The sequence below is a fragment of the Dermacentor albipictus genome, chromosome 1 (assembly GCF_038994185.2).
Source record: "Dermacentor albipictus isolate Rhodes 1998 colony chromosome 1, USDA_Dalb.pri_finalv2, whole genome shotgun sequence".
Taxonomy (NCBI): domain Eukaryota; kingdom Metazoa; phylum Arthropoda; class Arachnida; order Ixodida; family Ixodidae; genus Dermacentor; species Dermacentor albipictus.
The window spans coordinates 170,810,186-170,831,388 of NC_091821.1; the positions used below are offsets into that span (position 1 = coordinate 170,810,186).

The 21,203-nt window shown below is 47.0% G+C and overlaps 1 protein-coding gene across 5 annotated transcripts in view; it reads right to left on the reverse strand.

Annotated features, from left to right (window-relative positions):
- Positions 1 to 13,205: 13,205 nt before the first annotated feature.
- Positions 13,206 to 21,203, reverse strand: part of LOC135905744 (band 7 protein AGAP004871-like) — a 247,968-nt gene continuing 239,970 nt past the window's right edge. For 4 of the 5 annotated variants that reach the window (XR_010565467.1, XR_010565465.1, XR_010565468.1 and 1 more), the window contains 2 exons: positions 20,540 to 20,819; positions 13,206 to 13,502 (listed from right to left, as the gene is read on the reverse strand). Coding sequence is in view for 1 of the 5 variants with exons in the window: in XM_065436760.1 (XP_065292832.1) it covers positions 20,598 to 20,819 (222 nt within the window). In the remaining 4 variants the exon portion in view is untranslated. Of the gene's footprint in view, positions 13,503 to 15,089; positions 20,820 to 21,203 lie in introns of those variants that run through there. The other variant, XM_065436760.1, reaches the window with a different exon arrangement.

The following is a 21,203-nucleotide window of genomic DNA, read 5'->3' on the forward strand; positions in this document are numbered from 1 at the left end:
TATAAACACATTAAGCAATAACAAACAGGGGCGGCATTGAAACGCCTTCGCAATGAAAATAGAAATGGACAGCTAAGAACAAACTATTCGCACGCACACGCACGCACGCACAAACAAACAAACACACGCCTCAGGCCCGCCCGTAAAAAAAAATCGCTTGAGTAGCGAGTTGCAAGCGTGTAAATCTGGGTCACGTGAGCCTGTGAATCAGAGTGAGTCCGTGACTTCGCAAGACTGACAAATTTTGATCCAAATGACTTCGTGACATGAGTCCGTTCTTTCTTGACTCTCGGTCGCAGTCTGAGTACATTCATATATAAACTCCCTTCTTTCGTAACTAACATTAAACCTGAAAGGCACACTTCAGTAACCAAAATGGGCTACGTTTGTGGTTTACAAGCACCATCAAGCGGAGCGTGGAAAAGAGTATTAGCCAATTCCACGGACTCCAGGATTTACGAGGCCGCGCAGTGGGTTTCTTTAACCTGAAGCATACACACGCCGTATGCCTCCGTTCAAGCCGAAATCCCAGGAAGAAGAACCGGGGCCGTCGCATTCGCTGCTGTAGGTATGTTGCGTTGTCGAATGTGCATCTTCGCAGGGGTTGTTTCCGACTCCTGGATCCGAACCGCCGAACTTAAGATGTCGCAAACAACCCGAGCTTGGTTGAAGTGGAATGCGAATTACCCACTCGGAGGATGAATTCGCTCGCTTGCAGAGGCACAAAGCAAACGTAGGTATTGAGCAGTGCGCAGTGGCCTTCAGGCGAAGACAAATCTCGAGCATGGCTTCTTTAAACAGTCGTTCGGTAGTACGACTGTGGTTGGTACAGGGCGATTCCAAAGAGGGCGCTGTATAGGAGCTGCTCAGCGCAGACATTGACTGACGCAGACACTGACGCGCGAGCTGCGCGTGCGCCTCAAGCGTTTGTACAGTTGCTATCGCAATAAAATTAATCGTGAAGACAAAACGAAATGGTTTGAAGCATTTGTAGAGGTGACTTGAATGACTGAGTGAGATAAAAAGAAGGCAGGAGAAGATAACGATCGAATGGACTACTCCATTACCATTGTTTAACTTCCCTTTCACGACTGCGCGGTCGGGATTGAGCTTCGACAACATTTGGGCATATTGGAAAAAACGCGCCTATGTGTGAGAAATACTTTCCGGGAATATTTCCGCGGCGCGTATCGTGTCACAGAGTTCCCGGCACGGCGTACGTATGACGACATGAAAGCAATTGCGCTCTACGGAATTACACATCGAATCGTACTGATGTGTCGCCCAAAACATTGTCTAGAAAGAATATAGACAGCCTGTATTAAGCATCTCGATCAGGCGTACGATCATGAAACCTGCAGTCTGATTCTTCCTTTTTTATCCTTTTTTTCCCCTTGTTGTGTACAGGTGCCGCGTCTCCGTACCGATTTGCCAGCTAGAGCAATGGCATTCTCATTTAGAGTTGCCTGAAACCCTCTATTCCTCTTTATGATACGCTATGTGCCAAAAGGTTCATTAGGCCTTTTGTAATGCGGCGTCATGAAAAGCCCACGAAGTCGCGTACACCGATTGCCACGAATTACACCCCATGTAGTTGCCTGTAATTAATCGGTGAATGTACTTCCAATTAAATAAAGAATTTGCTCTAACTTTAAAAGACAGTGACACGAATTACGTTCATTTGCGAAACAATAATATTAATAATGGGCACTCTACGTCTCCTCACGAGACTAGGCAAGCATTTTTGTATTAAGAGCTCTTTAGCTTAATTTCTTGCACCATATTCGCTTGTTTGCTCTCCTATATCTCCAAAATAAGCTCTCACCAACCATAGCTTCTTTAACTTAAGTTTGCAATACAATCTGCTTTTCGAAAACAAGTCTAGCCGCCGTGGTTTTTTAGTGGCTATGGTGTTGGGCTGCTGAGCACGAGGTCGCGCGATCGAATCCTGGCCACGACGGCCGCATTTCGACGGGGGCGACAACACCCGTGTACTTAGACTTAGGTGCACGTCAAAGAACCCCGGGTGGTCGAAATTTCCGGAGTTCCCCCACTACGGCGTGCCTCGTAATCCGAAAGTGGTTTTGGCACGTAAAACCCCATAATTTTTTTTAAAACAAGCCTCTTCGCAGTTTTAGCTTAAATTAACTACTTGCCGAAATGCCGATTTGCGCATATCCCAGAAGTGTGCGTGAATGAATTTTGCGCGACCTAGCGTGAGCTACAGTTACTGTATATGGCTCCTGCAGGCCGCTAGAGTTGTGCTTCTGTTTTTCACGTGTCGCTGCGTTGCCATACGCCAAGCGCAGTCACGTAGAATTCCAAATCGCTGCAGAGAAGCCGACCCACCGTGACGCCGTTCCTCTTTATGGCCACGTCAATTCCAGCGCCATCTCCACCAGCTCGACACACGCGGTAGCTTTAGCTCTGATGCATTATTTTTTTGTGCGAATCACGTGACGTCTTTTTGTTCTGTGCCTTTTACTTGCGTTGCCCCTATGACAGGTTGTAGTGTACCTTACTGCGGGAATCGCAGTGAGAGTGGAAAGCCTTTCTTTACATACCGTGCGTACTGGTAGCATACACTGCTGTATGCTACCCTGTACACTGCTCGAACGCTAATTTCAAGAACGTGCTTCATCTATAAAGTGAAAATATATTGCTGAATGCAACTCCGGATAAAATAAAACATAATTCGCGCAAGGCACGCAAAATTACATCTTTATGCATGCGTTAAGGTTTTTTTCTTTAAAAAACGTATTGTGAGGTGAACGTAAAAAAAAAAAATCACCGACAATTACGGTACTCCCTAATGCGAAATTTGAGCGCAGCTGTACACGTGGTTTCATTTTTCGATACATTGGCTGGCGGGGGGCAAACAATGAAAATCGAAAGAAGCGCGCATGAGACCAAACAAAGCTAACCAAACAAGCGTGAGCTCTCGCTCACGCGAGCAGACGATAGTACGAAACGAGCAGGCCGGCTGAGAACAGCTACGAGTTAGCATCGAGCGGTCGGCCGGGTCCGCATGTCACCAGTTTACTGCGCACACGTAACCGAAAGGGCCGCTCTCATGGTCTCCGCCATTCGCGGCTCGCGTCTTTCATCTTTCGCTGTGCTCGTTCGCTCGGTTACGCCGTCGCTCAACGCAGTAAAAGGCGCCTAAGAGCTGCGCTGTAGCAAGTAGCAATGAATAAGATTGACGAGAAAACGGCCTTAAACGTAGTTGGTTAAAACACGTTGGCGGGCTAGTTGGTTAGAATCTGTGATAGAGTGTATAAGCGCGACTGAACGAGGACGTAGACAGAAACAAATACACAGAGACAGCGCTGTCTTTGTGCATCTGTTTCTTTCTACGTCCTCGTTCACTCACGCTTATACACTCTATCTCGAACGCAGCCCCTGCGTGAACGAGAGGTGGCTTCACTGCACAAAGGTGGATTGAAAGATGCCGGACCTATCCGCAACTTTGGCTGCCTGTGGTAGCCATATACAGTAACTCTATCGTGAGCTCAAGAGCTGGCTTTATGGTGAGCGAAGCGTGCCTGCCACCTGTGAGGTCAACCTGTAGGACAACACATTTACATTCTATTTTGGGGCCATAGATGGCGCTAGGCGCATTGCCACTGCCAAAACCCTAGGATGACTCTGTGGTGTAATAGTTATAAACGCGGATAAGGTGCCTGGAAAGGCTGTGCCACTGACGAATAAATAAACAAATAGCACGACGGTTTTCATTTTAAGGGAATTGCAAGATATCTGCCAAACTTTAACAACTTTAGTCGTGTGATTTTAAATTGCCCGCACTGTCTGATGCTAATGGTAAGCCGCGTATGATTGTGGAACCAACTTGTCTATAATATCTGCTTTAAAAAAGACGTGAAGGTCAACTGCACGTCAACATTTCTGGACATTAATTCCTTAATTAATTCCTTAATTAATTCCTTAATTAGAAAATAAAGGTACAGTAAAGATATAACAAAGATCCAATCTGACGCGATCATCTCAGTATACAGTGTTTAGATTTTTTTAAGCAAATGCTCTTAAGCAGCCATTTCTTTCTACTGAGCCATTGATGACGGGGACACATTACTTGATATGTCAATGAGTGCAATCCGGGAAACATTACGCAATTCAATAATAACCGCACTATATGTACGAAAAAGCGTTTGATTCAGTCGAAAACTCAGCAGTCATGAAGGTCTTACGGAATCAGGGTGTAGACGAGCCATATGTAAAAATTCTGGAAGATATCTATAGCGGCTCCACAGCCACCGTAGTCCTCCACAAAGAAAGCAACAAAATCCCAATAAAGAAAGGCGTCAGACAGGGAGATACGATCTTTCCAATGCTATTCACCGCATGTTTACAGGAGGTATTCAGAGACCTGGAGTGGGAAGAATTGGGGGTAAAAGTTAATGGAGAATACCTTAGCAACTTGCCATTCGCTGATGATATTGCCTTGCTTAGTAACTCAGGAGACCAATTGCAATGCATGCTCACTGACCTGGAGAGCCAAAGCAGAAGGGTGGGTCTGAAAATGAATCTGCAGAAAACTAAAGTAATGTTTAACAGTCTCGGAAAAGAACAGCAGTTTACGATAGGTAGCGAGGCACTGGAAGTGGTAAGGGAATACATCTACTTAGGGCAGGTAGTGACCACGGATCCGGATCATGAGACTGAAATAACCAGAAGAATAAGAATGGGCTGGGGTGCGTTTGGCAGGCATTCTCAAATCATGAACAGCAGGTTGCCACTGTCCCTCAAAAGGAAAGTGTATAACAGCTGTGTGTTACCAGTACTCACATATGGGGCAGAAATCTGGAGGCTTACGAAAAGGGTTCTGCTGAAATTGAGGACGGCGCAACGAGCTATGGAAAGAAGAATGATCGGTGTAACGTTAAGGGATAAGAAAAGAGCAGATTGGGTGAGGCAACAAACGCGGGTAAATGACATCTTAGTTGAAATAAAGAAAAGGAAATGGACATGGGCCGGACATGTAATGAGGAGGGGAGATAACCGATGGTCATTAAGTGTTACGGACTGGATTCCAAGGGAAGGGAAGCGTAGCAGGGGGCGGCAGAAAGTTAGGTGGGCGGATGACATTAAGACGTTTGCAGGGACAACATGGCCACAATTAGTACATGACCGGGGCAGTTGGAGAAGTATGGGATGGGCCTTCGCCCTGCAGTGGGCGTGACTATAGCTGATGATGGTGATGTTAGCAGCGTTTGCCTGATTTGTCGTCTGTATTATCTGTTTCATGGCAGCGTATGCTTTCTATTTCCTAAAACATTTGCCTGCAGTTTGATAGCTTAAAAACAACAATGCTTCAATCTTAGAAAAAAAATAACAGCAGGGAAAGTGTAAACCTTGCGTGTTTTTCTTTTTTTTTCCGCTGTGCACTCTAAGCCCCCCCCCCCCCTTTCCCTCCATCTGGCGGTATGATCCGTCGTACTTCATAGCTGCAGAATTGTTGAACGAAGCCAGAGTCACCTCTTGCGAGGAGCTGTAGAGGCTGAAGCCATAGCAAGGCTTGGTGTTATGTCTGTCAATAAATAATTGCCTTTCTCTGGTGTGGCATCACGGGCTCTTAATACAGGTGGTCCTGTTCATTTAGTTTCTTTTTCTTTCTTGTTCATTCTTTTTGTTTGATTTTCAATTTTCTGTAATGGCGCGTTGACATCTCTAGTGGCACCATTATCTGTTTTATAGATATAAATGAAGCAGCCTGAGAGTTACAAATCGACCAGCTGACCGTAGCACCATCTATGTGGGTACGCGTTTTCTCCGGCGTCTGCGCCTCGTTCACGCAGTGGATTACAACACCTCCCAAAGACATGCGCATATCATTACGCTAGAAGCCCGGCGACGTGGAACGTATAGTGTATATTACAATGTCTTAAATCACTTTCAAACTGATCAAAACTTGGGATGAGGTTATGATGGAGATAAAAAAAAATGTATGTCTGCCGCCGATTCATACAGTTTGAGATGAACGTCGCTTACGCTCAGCTCCGGTGATATTCTCCGCGCTGAGACACTGCAGGGAACGGCGTTCACTATATACGCATTTCTGATGAGCGCGTCTGCCCGAGACTCTGGCAGACGCACTCATCATGGCAAGCATGGCTTTAAGGCGACAGAGAATCCAAGAGGACGCATCCTCGCACTCCGCTCAATCGACACTGTAGCGGCGCGAGGACAACGTTCTACGTCCCGCTGCCGGCGTTGTGTGCTCGCTTACCAGGTTCCCGTGTGGAAATTGTTAGGATACATTGGTCTGAACGGACTCGACCGCAAACGCTCATCTAAAAGTGCTGCGGTTTATGACAGGCGCCACATAATTTACCAAAGATAGAGGAGGCGGCACTCTAGGGTGGATCGTCTTTAGTAACCTGGCGTATGTTCCGGTGGAACATCACGTCGGTATACATTAGTCACTTCCTCAACCCAGAGGTGATATAGAACCATCTGCCGCCATGTCTCCTCTCCTTATTGCTGAAATCCTTACGTTTCTCGTCAAAGCATTCTTCCACACGTATCTATAGAATTCTACGTGTTGCCGCACTGCATAAAATATAGGAGAAATTTGATAAAATAGTACAGGCTTGTTTCTTGTGGTTCAGGTGCAATTGCAGGTGGCGAACATAGTATTTATTTATTTATTTATTTATTTATTTATTTATTTATTTATTTATTTATTTATTTATTTATTTATTTATTTATTTACATTATATTATTCCTTAGAATTGCTCAAGCACGACGGATTGCACGAGGACCTGGTTGTATCGTTTAGTAAACATAGATTTATTGCCAGTCTTGAAACGAGAGGCGTCGAAGGGGAGCGCGATGTCGAAGTGCGGACCAGTCCGGTCCTGCGCGGTACTGACGAAAAAAAGAGCGGAAGCGCTCAGTAGTTTGTGCATATATCGTGAAGATGAACAGTATTGTGATGGGGCTTATGCGCCTAGACAAGTGACCATCTGGGATTAGTATAGTGGGTGGTACAAATATGTGTCGTAATTTGTGCGCCAATTAGTGCAAAAAAGAAAATATGGCGATCGCTTTGACGAGGACATAAACTGAAGAAAACGTGCAACACACGTGCTTCGTTCCTGTCCTGCTTGTTCTTTCTTTTTCTTTTTTGTCATCTACGTTTGACCCATTTATTATTTAGCTATAATCAACCAACTAGCGAAGCAACACGTGTTACAAAGGTACGTCATTTAGTGCGGTCACTTCCAAGATTAAAGCCGCTTGTAAATTATCTAGCTACCTTGAGACTATCTTCACGTGACCTCATCACCGGAAATGCAAGGCATGATAGTGATGCAGCGGAAGCGAGCTGTAAACTACGCTTTTTGCCACACCTCGATCTTTCTTGAAGACAGATTTTCTTTTTCTTTTTCGAGAGAGAGAGAGAGAGAGAGCGAAAGTATGTCGTATGGCGGGGAAATTAACCAGGGGTATAGTTAGGGTTGGCTACCCTGCATGAAGGGAGGGGTAAGGGGATAGGAAGCGGAAGACAGCGAATCCCGGAAAGCCCCTAACGCGCACACAATCCGACGGTAGCACGCAGCGTTCGCAGAGCCTATCATGTAGGCCCGCAGAACTCGGGAACTGAAGCTGTGCAGATCTGCGCAAAATTCCTTTGGAAGCACTTCTATTTTGATAGCGCACGACTGTACACAGTCTCGTCGAGTAGAATGCACATCACTTGTCTTTCGGCGTTGTAGTGTGGGAAGAAACAAAGAAAGAGGCGTTTGAAGATCTCGTGCCAGCTCCACGTGTTGCCTGTTGGACTGTCAGCCACTCCTATGACGAAGCCTTAAGTTGGTAACCGCAACGCCGAGCCACAAAGGGTACAGCATGGTCTGTTCGCATCATTGCGGCAGACGTAGTCGTAGGTAAGGAGACAACCAACGTAGGCGAGATATATAGTCCCGCAGGGGCAACGTGCAATCAGAGGCTATCGACCAAAGTCCAGTCGCAGCGTCAATTCACGAAAGTGCGATCAAAACGCACCTACCACTGTCATGTGCAGCTTGGGCGGCTTCGTTGGTCCGGCTATTCCCACGAATACAGTTGTAGCGCGGAATACGCTGAAAGAGTACGTCGTGTCATTGTCGTGTGTGTAATGATAGTGTTTCTTTATGATTCCGGTTTATTTATAAGAATAAGCATGAAAAGGGCAGGCAAGAGGGGTTATTCGCACCTGACGAAGGCCTGCCAAACAAACATTGGTGGTGATCAGACTTCTATAGTTATACATTAGCATAAAACAGGTAAGATTTTCGGCTAAATGCGAGATCACCCGTGTACTTAGATTTAGGTACAGGTTAAACAACCCCAGGTGGTCCAAATTATTCCGGAACCCCCCACTACGGCGTGCCCCATAGTCAAATCGTGGCTTTAGCACGTAAAACCCAACAATTTAATTTAATTTTTAGGTAAGATCTTCAAATATACGGGAGCGGTTGTTTATTGAGTCCGCGGCGTATTGCACCTCGTTTCGCAGTGTTACCGGCCATGCGGCGGAATTCCGTTCTGTGTTTGTTTGCGCGTTATGTGACAATGCAGTACCGATAAGCTCAATCCTCTATACTCTGAGTGAAAACTTTCGCGTGCACTCGGTGACACGAGATGTATGGTTCGAACTGCATTTCTATTTGTCATATTCCGCTATAAACGACTACGCGCAATAACAAGGCGAAATTGCCCTAAGCCAGTTAAAAGAAACAAAGCCGAATGAAATTGCAAACAACTTCGGCATATTTTCGTTTTGGTGTCAAGCAAATTTTTATTGTAGGTCACAAACATTGCAGCATACATTTCTCTCGGAGTATAGAACATGCAGCAGAAAGTAATCGTGCCCGAGAAGGACCTTCTCCGATGTTTCCGCACCGTGCGCCTGCGCCTGCTGATGCTCAATTCTTAGCCGACAATGTACGGGGCAGTATGTCTCTCATGTACGCCTTAGATTGAGATTGATTATGACAGTCGTTTCCGTCTTTTTTGTATTTAGGCTAGTCGATAACACAAATTTACGAGATAAGCTTTATTTCCCTTTAAGTAGCCGGAACGAGCGCCAAGCTACAGGAAGGATAAAGTGACGTCTACTTATGTTTTTTTTTCTTTTTTTTCTTTTTTTTTTACAGTTCAGCAGTTTTGCTGCGCTGATTTGCAACCCCGAAGAGCCAAGGTGTTTTTTGTCGCCTAGCACTTAGTTTGACCACATCTGGTATTTGATAAGGTTACAATTAACTTGAAACACGGTGCAATAACTCAACCTTTATTTTGTAAGTTTTACTTATAAAAATTGTGCGCGAGCTCGGCTCATGTTAACGGTCAGATTACCAATTCTTCCGCGACATTTTTTACGTTTCGCTGGCTCGCTGATCTGACACCTCGCCGGCATCGCTAGCGCATGTGTTAGGCGAAGAGAGCACACCGTCATGCGAGATGCTGCTTGTACAGAAAGGACGGAACTGACGGTCCAGGGAGATTAATCACAAACTTACCTGTACAGTGGACACGTTGTCATCCGTGTGCAAGGCGCCACTCCCCTTTTCACTTTAGTTTCCCCTGACGAGCCTTTCTTATGTCCGCGTATTTTCTATACTATATACATTAAACAAAAGAAAATAAATCGAGTCAGGTAAGCAGCAGCAGGCCGCTGTAGGTACAGATTTTTATTGAAGAAGACCTTGGCATCGATGAATGAAGGAGTTTCAGACGGCAGGTACAGTCGCTCAGAACAGGAGTCGTGCTTATTCCGAAGGCGCATGCTGCAGGCAATATTCGTTTTGTGCAGCTGCAGTGGCTGGTCGCCTGTGCGGTACTGTGGTACTTGACATTCATTCAGCTAAGAGAACTGTGTGAAAGAACATTTTTTTTTATTGTGACCGTATCGGTATGCACCGTATTGTGACCGTATTGGTATTCATAATACATAATTCGATTTAACTGCTCGACTTCGCAAGAAGGAAAATGAATGTAGGGCATATAAATGCGCCCGGTGATGCACGTTTCTACGATGGGGTTGGCGAACACAGGGACAAGAACAAAATATCGAAGTAGGTATAGGACAGGTTCTGCTGAGCAAATTGTACAGAATTGTGGCTTCAGAGTATATATCTTCCGGGGGAGGTTCGCTGACGCTCGGTTCTGCGAGAATGGCAGCTGGAAATTGTGCGAGCTATGCTCCCATTTCCCCCTTTTCAATACGTCACAGATAGAGTGTTATAGTGGGGGACATTTGTTGGCTCAAGTCCAGGCTAAAGTTTCTTGGGCTGCGTTGCTTTTTACTCTCAAGGCGCACTTTACAGCAATCCTGGGAACGTACAGTCGCCCAAATCTTTAACTGGTGTGCGGGAGCGGCGACTTTTCCGTGCGTCAGCGCCGTTTGACGGGTTACAACAGTCTGAGGCTAAGCGCATGCGGACAAAGCGCGCTCAGCTGGGCCCATCGTCTACTAGGCTGTTTCCAGCCTCGCCGCGTCATACGGCGCTGACGCCCGGAAAAGTCGCCGCTCCCGCACACCAGTTAAAGATTTGGGCGACTGTACATCTCAGAAGGTCGATTGCGGCCCAAAGTTCAGTTTGTCACATATTTTAAGAATTCATGATCGCAATATCTGCCTGCCTCTCGTCTTCTTTTAGTGAGCACCACTCGAAATTTCAGTGACGTATTTTCCCCGCAGGATGCCTCTATAATTTCAATGCGTCTTGTACTCGCGGCTACACCCTCACATCGCCGGCTGCAAAGCGTTTATTACGTACCTCTGGCTCGCGTGCTCTGCTGTTTCCGTCGACAGTTAGGTTGATGGCCGCATCACGCTGTGTATCGTGCGGCGGGGATGCGGTAAGTACGCACAGGACGGCAAGCCCGAGAGCGTAATCTCTCTTTGCGGGCCGCGCATGCCTGGTAAGCTGTCGAGCCTTAATGGCAACTTACGCGTATATGATGATGCTTCGCGTGCACTCTGCCTGAGCCGGCAGCTCCCATTCCCTTTACTCCGTAGATCCCCCAAAAAGTGCGGTCCTCGCGCTTCAGCTGCGTACGCGAGGAGGCTGTTCTACTGGAATATAAAATTGAGCAAAATCATTTTCTACAGCGCACACGTTTTCTGTGCTTTGATGCAGCAGGCGATATATGGCAGAATCAAGGGAGCTGGCTCCCGCGCCCAGCTAAACTGATGAGGATGGCATGCCGAGAAATTACATGCGAAGGTTCGGTTTAGAATAATGCCCCTGTCGGTGGTATGTATACACGGGAGCTTATGTCTGCATTGCATTCATGCAGCTGCCGTGATGCCTGTGCCTGCTAATTCCTTCCCGCGTCTAAAGTGTGCCACAATATTAAATTAGTGCTGTCTTTGATTACACTATACAAAATGAGGCGCTAGCTTTTCTTTCCTTTCTATTTTTTTTCATTTTTCAACAATTCACAGCAGCTATTCAAGAGGCGGCAGAACGGTAGGAACCCGCGCTCGGTAGATACCCCCGAAAGTGCAGCACGGGGCCGTGGTAGTGCACGAAGGGGCGAATTCATAGAAGCGGAGGAATGCAGCGACTAAAACAGCTGCTCACTTCCAGCCATCCGGATAACAGGGTAGCTACCAATCGAGCCCCAAAACTCCCCCCTGAGAACGGTCTCTCGCGACGGGACCGTTCCAGACTCCTTCGTCTGCGCACGGGCTCCGTGTGGACGGCAGCTAGACTTCATGCCAAGGGACGCATCGCCTCGCCGGCCAACAGAAGGTGCGGTGACGCCGAGACTCTCAAGCACCTACTCTGCACTTGTCCTGCATTAGCCCAGGAGCGCGCTCCAGTCTCTGCCACCTACCGACGGTATGGACTCCCGGCTACCTCAGAAACACACTCTTCCCGGCCCGCTACCACCTTCCAGCACTGGCAAGCCTGCTTGAATATCTGTACACAAACGGGCTCCTAGATCGCCACTAGGCATCGGCCTCCCATGGGCCTCTGCCTCGCGCGCCGGCCATCGTCCCTGGATGATGCTGACGTAGGCTGCCTGAAACCTACTCTCCCTCTCCCCCTCTATCCGTTCATCTTTCATACCACGCCCCCATCCCAATTACGCTGCGCCGTGCTCCCATATGGGCTGCAGAATTAAGAGTACTTTCCCTCTCCCAAATCACGAAGAATGATACGTACTACGGCTCTTTGTCGCTTGTACTTGTTCCACTGGAGCACCCGCCACGGTGGCTTCGCGGCTATGGTGTTCCGCTGCTAAGCACGAGGTCGCGCGATCGAATCTCGCCCGCGGCGGCCGCATTTCCGTGGGGCGAAATGCCAAAACTCTCGCGTCCCGTGCATTGGGGGCACGTTAAAGATCCCCTGGTGGCCAAAATTAATCGGGAGTCCCCTACTACGGCGCGTCACAATAAAATCGTGGTTTTGGAACGCAAAACCCCAGAATTCAATCGCCTGGCGCGCTTGCTTGCTCCCTCTGTGCACATGAATATTTTGTGGTTGTTAGACAAATGTTGTCCTTGTGCCCTTAGGGGAAGCTCTTTTCATCGACAGCAGCTTGTGTTGTGTTTGGTTTTCTGAACTTCCAGCCACATATACACAGATTATTGCTTGACTTGCCGCAAGCTTAACAGGACAGAAAGATAATTATCCCACCTTTAGGTCTTAACGGCTTTCAACAGCGTCATTTGTGCAGAACAGTAGTAGTCCTGACTGATTGACGACTGAATCAAGGGGGTTTAGCGTCCAAAATCAAGCCAGGGAGTATGAGGTGAGTCTTTTTTTTTTCTTCATTGATTAAGCACATTGAATGACCGTGTGAACTCGCAGACAAAAGAAATGATGCTAAAGAATGGTCATATTGTGCCCACAAGCTTATTACAGATCTATAGTTTGAGCATAAAGAGCAGCTATACGAACAGGGAATGAACTCCTGCTAGTAACAGCGCAAATATAGACAAGGGACGAGACAGGAAGACACCACAAGCGCTGGCAGCGCTTGTGGTGTCTTCCTGTCTCGTCCCTTGTCTATATTTGCGCTGTTACTAGCAGGATGGAAAACCAACAAGCCCAAGCTGCTATTCCAGGGAATGAACTTCCACAATCTCCGATTTCAAAAGCAAGACTACTGTCTGTCGATTTCATTCAGCTCCCGGGAGAATTAAAAATCATTAAGAGAAGCTCCGGTCTATTCTAGTCTGCAGGATCGAGTTTATTCTGTCTTCGTGAGCCCCCGTCCCCGCAGTGGTGGTGAGGCGGTGGGGCGTCGCCCAGGGCGGCAGAAAACGATTTGTCCCCCCGCGCCGATTGCCGGCGCACCGTGGAGGGGGGGCCTCCGCGGCAGCAGCAAGAATGCGGGCAAGACGGCAGCGAGGGCCGGGGGAAACGGAGGGCAGGGAGAGGAGGGCGAGCGGCCCGAGTCGGTACAGATGCAGCTGGTTCCGCGTGTGCACTTCATCGACAGCGGCTCGGCCGGGGACACACCCCGGTTTTCCGCAGTTCCTGGGTCGTTACGAAGAAATTAGAGGCGCATATTCAAGCGAACCAGCATGCAGATGTTTCAAATGGCCGCAAGTGCGACAAGAGAAAAGGAAAATGACAATGAAAAGAAAAAATACATAGCCGCCGACACCAAACCGGCACGCTCTCACTGCCGGACTAATTATACTTACCTTTCGCTAATGAAGGATCCAGAACCATAAGCAGCAGCTGGCTGCCTCTGGAGCAAAGTGCTCTGACCAGGCTGCCATCATACGCTGTGGCAAATGACTAGGGTACCTCGATTTGCGGAGACCGATCTCCAGAAGTGTGTCAGCCATTAATTAACTTTAAGAGTCTGTTTATCAAAGGGGCATCGCGTTGCACTAGGTTGGGCTTTGGGGTGGCAGCGTCAACGCTTAAGGTGAACTAGAGATTCAATGTGCCTGCGTTTAGTGGTGCGTGCTGTGGCGTTGGTCATGAAAGTGCTTATGAATTAGTATGAGCCTATACAGTGTGTTTGAAGATTGTAGTGATAGTCTTCTTTCCCCGGCGTTGACGATGTAGTTACTATATGAGTGCATTCAACCCGGTTCGTGCTTCCGGGGTGCGTGCGCTTCTCACCAACGCATTTCTTCGCGACTGACATGTGTAGGTAACCAGACTCTTGAAATGAGAAAGCATGACCAACGCTGCAGACAAAAAAAAAAGTTTTTGTAAGTGTACTAATTAATGTTTTAGTAACATAGAATATCGACTAAATGTTTCGCTCAGTCGTTTCAATGGATGGATGGATACAACTTTCAAAGCAGCCAAAACATTTAATTTCATCCATCCGGATCGCACGCCTAGGGATCCAACTTGCAACAACGGTGTATGTGAAAACAAAAACGATAAGCTGAATTATGTCTGAGTACATGAAAAGCTCCGAGTTCCATCTGCATAGGTAGTGATTGACATTTGCTTCCTTCCTGTAGTACTACGGTTTACTTCAAAGATGTCAGCGCATTCGAAGTTGTAAGTTATCACCCCATTTCTAAGTCGTAAGAAATTACGCGAAGTTTCTTCAGACCTTGCGACACAATGTATAAATCAGAGCTCTCACACCTATGAGTGCCTTCTGAGTGGGTCTCAAGTGACAATGCGGCTTTCATGATAGTAATCTGAAGTGTTGTCACAAATGAGCAACAAGAAATGTAGATGCATTTGGTAATCTTTAACCTTCCATCCATGAATGATCAAATATTTGGGCGTTCATCCCTCTTTCTCTAAACTTGCGGTAGTTCATTAAGGATCTTTTACGCGCACTTGTGTTGTTTATCATAGCCAGAAGGAAAGTACAGCCCTCCGACCACCCACGTAGCACACGCAAGACACACCGCAAGCAATAATGCATAGCTATATGTGAGGTTAAGAAAGCGTTCGTGTTTTATTTTCAGGGTAAGTTGGCGATCGTAGCTGCGATAGAAAGGATACCGCGACGCGAGCAGTGCAGCTTCTGCTTAAGGAGGCGTTCAATAGTGCGTGGAAGCCCAAGCACGCAAGACCAGGTTTTAAACGCCGCGCTTTTGCGTCTCCCCACGAGGCGCGGAAATTCACCATCACCACGAGCACACAATCAAACTTGAATTTATTTTCCAGGTCTATAAACATTGTACATAAGCAGACACTCGGGCAAGGATGGGTGCGTACATCGTCAAATGCAAACAACACATACGGGTAAACAGCAGCAGCAGCTGGTGCTACACAGGTAACGCTGCACAGGAATGTCTCCGAAGCGCAGGAATCAAGCGTTACGCCAAAGGAAAGAGGAATCATCTCTCCGCTACTCTCCTCTTTCCACAGAGAGGGCGTAGCTCTACTTGCATATCAAGAAAAGTGAACGATGTCAATGTGGTGCCATCTGTATATACAGTTGCACACACGGTCTTTGTTGCGTGTACGAGCGTGTTTCACACAAACGACAATGCTGCACACCATCTAGGTCTCGCGTAACTCTCCTGGTATACCGTCGCTCTACTTCGTGTTTCGTCACCATTTTTTTTCTTTTTAACGTGATACCACACGAGCACACTTTTGCGCCGATTTGAAGGTCTTACCACTCCAAGGGTAAATTATGATGAATTATTTGTGAACCGTCCTGCTACGGTAGCTTCTTGGTTGCATTGAGTAGCTTTTTATACGTTGAAAGGTTCACTTTTTCTTTTTTCTTGACTAGCGGAAATTGTTGAACGCCAGCTCAAAACAAGTATTACGTGCAAAGCTGAATATTCGCTGCCCAATTACAGATTTTTTTTTGTCGTTGATGCACTATTGCTTTGTGTTCGTGCGCAATATGACACACGAATGAAATATTAGATTTTATCGCAGCTAGCGCTGAAGCATTCTCGATGCTGTCGTTTTTAATTGTCTCGGCTAAGAAACGCGGAATAAATGCAGCAAGGTTAATTCATGGATATGTTGGACTACAAAAATACTTTTCAAGGTTACCAGCGGCTTTGCCTAGAAACTGTTAGATAGAGTTATTTGTTTATTATTATTTTCCCGTGTGCGTAGTAATAAGCTGCTTACGTGTAATATGACAAGCAGGTAGATATACTTACAAACTACGGACAATCAGAGAGAAATATCCGTGCTCTCATTACAGACAGACACGCGCGTCACAAAAAAACTGTCGCTACAGCGTAATGCATTAGGGGACCTGTCATCATGGATTATTTGTTGTCTGATGCTTCTATCCTTATGTCTGTTGCTGACTGCATAAACTAGAGAATCTATCAAATAAATATATGAAGCGGTGAGCTGATAAATATGTGGTCGTGTGCATTTATGCACAATTTCGCAGGAATAACGAACAAGACATACACCAATGTAATAAATAAAGCGGTAACAATATGCACACTTAGTCAACGGAATAATGAAACAAAATGTTTTTTTTTTTTTTGTCCAAGGACAAGTCTGACGTCGGATTAAGAGCAACAACAAAACATTACCATTCGACAAACCTCGATAACATCGCGCATTTAAATGTAGGTGAGAATGCGATACTTTGAATAAGCATTTTTTTCTATTGCATCTTTTTCGGCGTCCATCTGTAGGATACCGCGCCCATTGTTGAGACGTGAAGCAACTTACGCCTATAGTGCTAACGTAACAACTGGCCTTGAATATTCGGATCATGAAGGGCTAAAAGCTGTCAGTATCACGAAATTTAAAATACAACACCTGTTTTACTGAAGTATGCGTGAACTGCTGTTCGTAACCGATGCTTGGTGAACCTACCTAATAATTTCGACCGTGCACAGCCTCCTTGTAAGTGTTTGTTTTGAAGCGATTGTGCCTATACCTTCACAGATGAACCGACTTCCCCGACTACACAGAAACAGAAACATCGAGTTTTAGGCTACTGTTGGAATGGCTGTGCTTGAAAGTTTTGTGCGCTTCAATCAAAAGTTCCTATAGCTGTAGCAATGTTGCCAAGAACGAGAGTAATGTAACGCCATAGCTCAGACAGTTAAGGCGCCTACATATATATATATACCTTTGGCAAATGAACGTGACAGCTTGCCCTTCACATACGAATAAAGAAAAATGCTCTCCGAGACTTCGCCAATCTTTAAATAATCCTACGTGGTCCAACAAAGTAACGTACTGCGGCTGCAACAGATGAATCTACGCTATTGGATTAACTCTCGAAGATATAGCTGATACCTAAACGCTATAGGTTTACAAAAGTTACTCCACGCGTTCGACTACGAAAGTTATCGCGTGTAATTATTTTTTTTCCCTTTCACTTCCTCCCCTGCAAGTAGAGTTTATGCATCGCGTCAATCGTTGATGCACACGATCGCGATCGTTTACAGCCAACCAGTCAACACAGGGAGAACAACAAATTATTCTGATCCTGGAGTCGGAGGGCGCATGCGGTGCGCGCGATCGCGTCGGGTGTAAACGCTCGCTCGTCGCAGGACCGTCAGAATTCGACGACTGCTGCGAAGAAGCAGCGAAACAAAATTGCTGCCTGGCACGCATGGCACGTTCCTTTGCTCCTAGATGGTGCTGCAAATAGCGGGCAGCTTGTGCGTCCCATTCGCTCTAACCTGAATCACTGGCGTCGCGCGGCAACTTGCCAAAAGGTGTTGCAGAAATTAGTTGCGAATTGCCCGACACTTCTCGCCCATTGGCAGCTCTCAGACACGATAACTGTTTCAAGAGGTTCACGCTTATCTAAAGTGAAAATCCGTATGGCCTGACTAACTGAAGACGCGTTCGTGAACTTATTGCGCAGGTCTTGTATTTTGAGCAGTTTTGGCGATATACTGCATTCTTTCTTTTCTTTTTTTTTCATTTTCCGAAAGCGCGTTGGAAGAAAACGTAGGGCCGCCAATCATGTCGAGCAACTATATACGAATACTCAACGAAAATACTGATTTAGCCTTGACGAATAAATTAGGCCATCTCTTTTGTGATGACCACCATGTTAATGGTTCTAACGTGCACGCTGCCCGCTGTCTCCAGTGACTCAAGAGTTCATTGCGCCGCACGTGCAATCAGTTTTACACTCATAACATTCCTTAGAAAAAGACATTGCACTCTGTCGGTGGCAGTGCCATATGTACGACACTTCATACTGTGCGCTGTATAAAGGAGCCTTCCCTTTCTGGACGACGGGCAGCAGAGGTCAGTGAACGTTAGGTAAAGGCCAGCGCTGCCAGAGTGGTCGCATCATACTCTCGATACATTTTGATTAAGTGGACAGAAAGGTTTAATTAGTTTGAGCATGCTATTTCGATCCGTTTAATGAAAGCGTATTGTTATTTGCTTTTCCTAAAAAATTTCAGTTACCTTGGTCGCAACGAGGAAAAACATACAAACAGTTACGGAATACCCCATGCGTTCTTGCACAAGCTTGAAAACTCTAAACGGAGCTCACGAAAATCGCTGCATATAAAAGCTATCGTTGTGTGCGGAAGTTTAACTTTTTAGCTGAGTATGTGATCTTTCTTGTCTAATAAATGCTTGCAGCTTGACTTAAAACGGCTTGATGGGGGATTGTGATTTCGAGGCACTGCGAACCAAATATTCATGCTGAAACGCCTCTTGAACACGCAACTTTTGTCCTTTCACAGTTGGCCGAGGGAGCGAACGTCAAGTTGCTCGCGTCGTTAAGTATCGGGGAGGGGGTTTCTGTTAACAAAAGTTTATACTCTCTCTAGCTCACAGGCGCTGTCTCAAAGCGTATTGACGTCATAGTGTGACGTGAAACTCCCTTGTCTTGTAGTGCTAACAGTGTAAGACGGCATGCTCTCAGCGCAACCTTTCACCACGCCCGCCCCGATGGCCCATGGTTAACCAGCTGGTGCTCGAAGCAGCAAACGTGCCGGCGTGCGAGACCGCTATGTGTGAGAGAGTGACCACCAGACTGGCAGCGCCGGCGGGCAGGCACGGCAAGCGCACACCTAGCAGCGCGGCCGCCGCCCAAAGAGGAAAACTGCGCGTGCGTTCAAAGGATCGGCTTTATCCAACTGGCCTCGCCGACCACGGAGGGGCTCGGATGGCACTCACCGCTGCCGCCGATTTCACGGAAACGCTCGCGGAGCAGTCCGGGGATTTGGGCTCCAGTATCAGCAGCCGGACGCTACCTTCAGCGGTAGGGGGCTGGAGGGGGAGGAGGACGCCTTCCCTTTCTTCTGTTTGTTTACCTACGCCCCTCGGCCATCCCCGTCTTCCCGCAAACTCCAGAGCTAAACTTCCTTCGGGATGCTTCTTGCGTGACAGTCATCATCGGCTCCGCTACCCCAAGGCTACCGTCGAGGTGGTACTGCACACTCTCTCGTGCAGCGTGTTTGTGGTGCGCTCATGCTAGTGGCGACGAAGTGCATGCCTGCTCTTGTGGTTGCACAAGAGGACAAGCGAGTGGATAACATCGTTGCTAGAAAAGTGCTTCGAAGAGAAAGACACGAACGGATCGCCAGTGACAAGTCACCCATCAAATAACGATGCATAGATTTCGCTTCGGCATTTCATGGGGGCACCTTATCTGCGACGTAAATGCAACATAATTCCGCCGGAACTCGTTTCTAGAGTTCAAACTGAACGACTTTTTTTTCTGAACGTATGATCAATGAAAAAAATAGTTTTTGTAATTTCTGGCACGATCATTTGACTAGCTCCAGCTTTTTTAACTATGCCAACAAATACCAGCTAATTAATGTTGAAGCTACGTTAGTGTTTAAGCTATGCGTCAAAATACTTAAACAATTCAAAATCAATGATCTCGATGTTGATCACACTTCTATCAACGCGTAGGTATATACAGCTGCTTTTTGTTTTGTGATAATTCCACTCTTGCACTGCTTCAGGCTTACTCACCCAAAGCCTTATATGTATGGCCTGAATGGATCGTGGAGTCTTTTAATCTTTTTAACTTTGCAGCAATTTTTTCTGTGTACGCATGCATAACAGCATGAGATCGCGTCCGCAAACGTTTCGAGCCAAGTACTGCATTTTTTTTTTTAATCGGGCAGCTCCACGATCAATTCCGGGAAGATTAAAGGTACGATTTTTTTTCAGCTTAGCTGGGCATACAAGCCAAGCTAAGGAGAAAAAAAAATCGTGCTTTTAAACAAGCTTTTAAACATGCTTTTAAACATGCTTTTAAACAAGCATGTTCAGAAATGAAGCATGCGTGCATTGCACCCCACGTTTTTCAACTGGACAAGAGAGAGACCTGTGAAAACAAATGTGATTCCGGCTAACGTAAACAGAAACAACTTCCGCTCTTCCTTAACCTCCGTCATATGAACACACAAGAGCGAATGCAAATAGCCCGTCGCCTGTCAACAATCAACAGATCAACCACACTTCAACAGCATGTCTCTCCTTCTCGTCACATAACAACGTATACCAAGGCGCTTCCCTGGCACTTTTCTTTCAAGCACGCGTGCAGCAACAACAATGCAACAGACGCCGGTGCACTCCTCCACCCACGCCGGGTGGACACGAGTCGCGGGCAGCCCAGGCCCGACCCATTGTAGCCGCCATAAGCGGGCTATACGAACCGGTTCGACGCGTTGACAAAGATCTCCCTCTCGGTCGATTCGAATGGACGCCGCGCCACTACGGGTCCGGATCCAGGACGCGGTGCTTCTTCTTGTCAGGCATGAAGCAGGCGAGGAAATCTATGGGCAGCGGGAAGATGATGGTGGAATTCTTCTCGGCGGAAATGGTATTCAGTGTCTGAAGGTAGCGCAGCTGCAGGGCTGCTGGGCTTAGGGACATCACGTCCGCAGCCTCTTTCAGGGCTCGAGACGACTTCTGCTCTCCTTCGGCGGCAATCAACTGCGCACAGAGGGAGAGAAAAGGCACGTCGCTTTGTGGGCATCTGCTTTGTCCCTCTTGGCCACTCGGCTGCTCTGGACAGCCGCCCGCGCCCGACAAGAGGGTGCATTTCTTTCTCCGTTCATAAGAACTGTTTGCCATTAGCCGCTCATCCCCACTATCAGCTCGTCCATCATAAGGATGGGTCCCACCGGTCCCTGCTCTTATACTAACCATTCTTGCGTACGAACAACACGGGTCAACAATATCGGCTGTTGCTTCCTACCGTGTCGAACTATCCTAGCAATAGATGCGGGAGGCCAAGTGCTACCTTCGTTATTTCTGGAAGCTATCACGCTTTCTTTTTTTTTCTTTGAGTCAGGAAGAAGAAGACGCCAGGCAGTT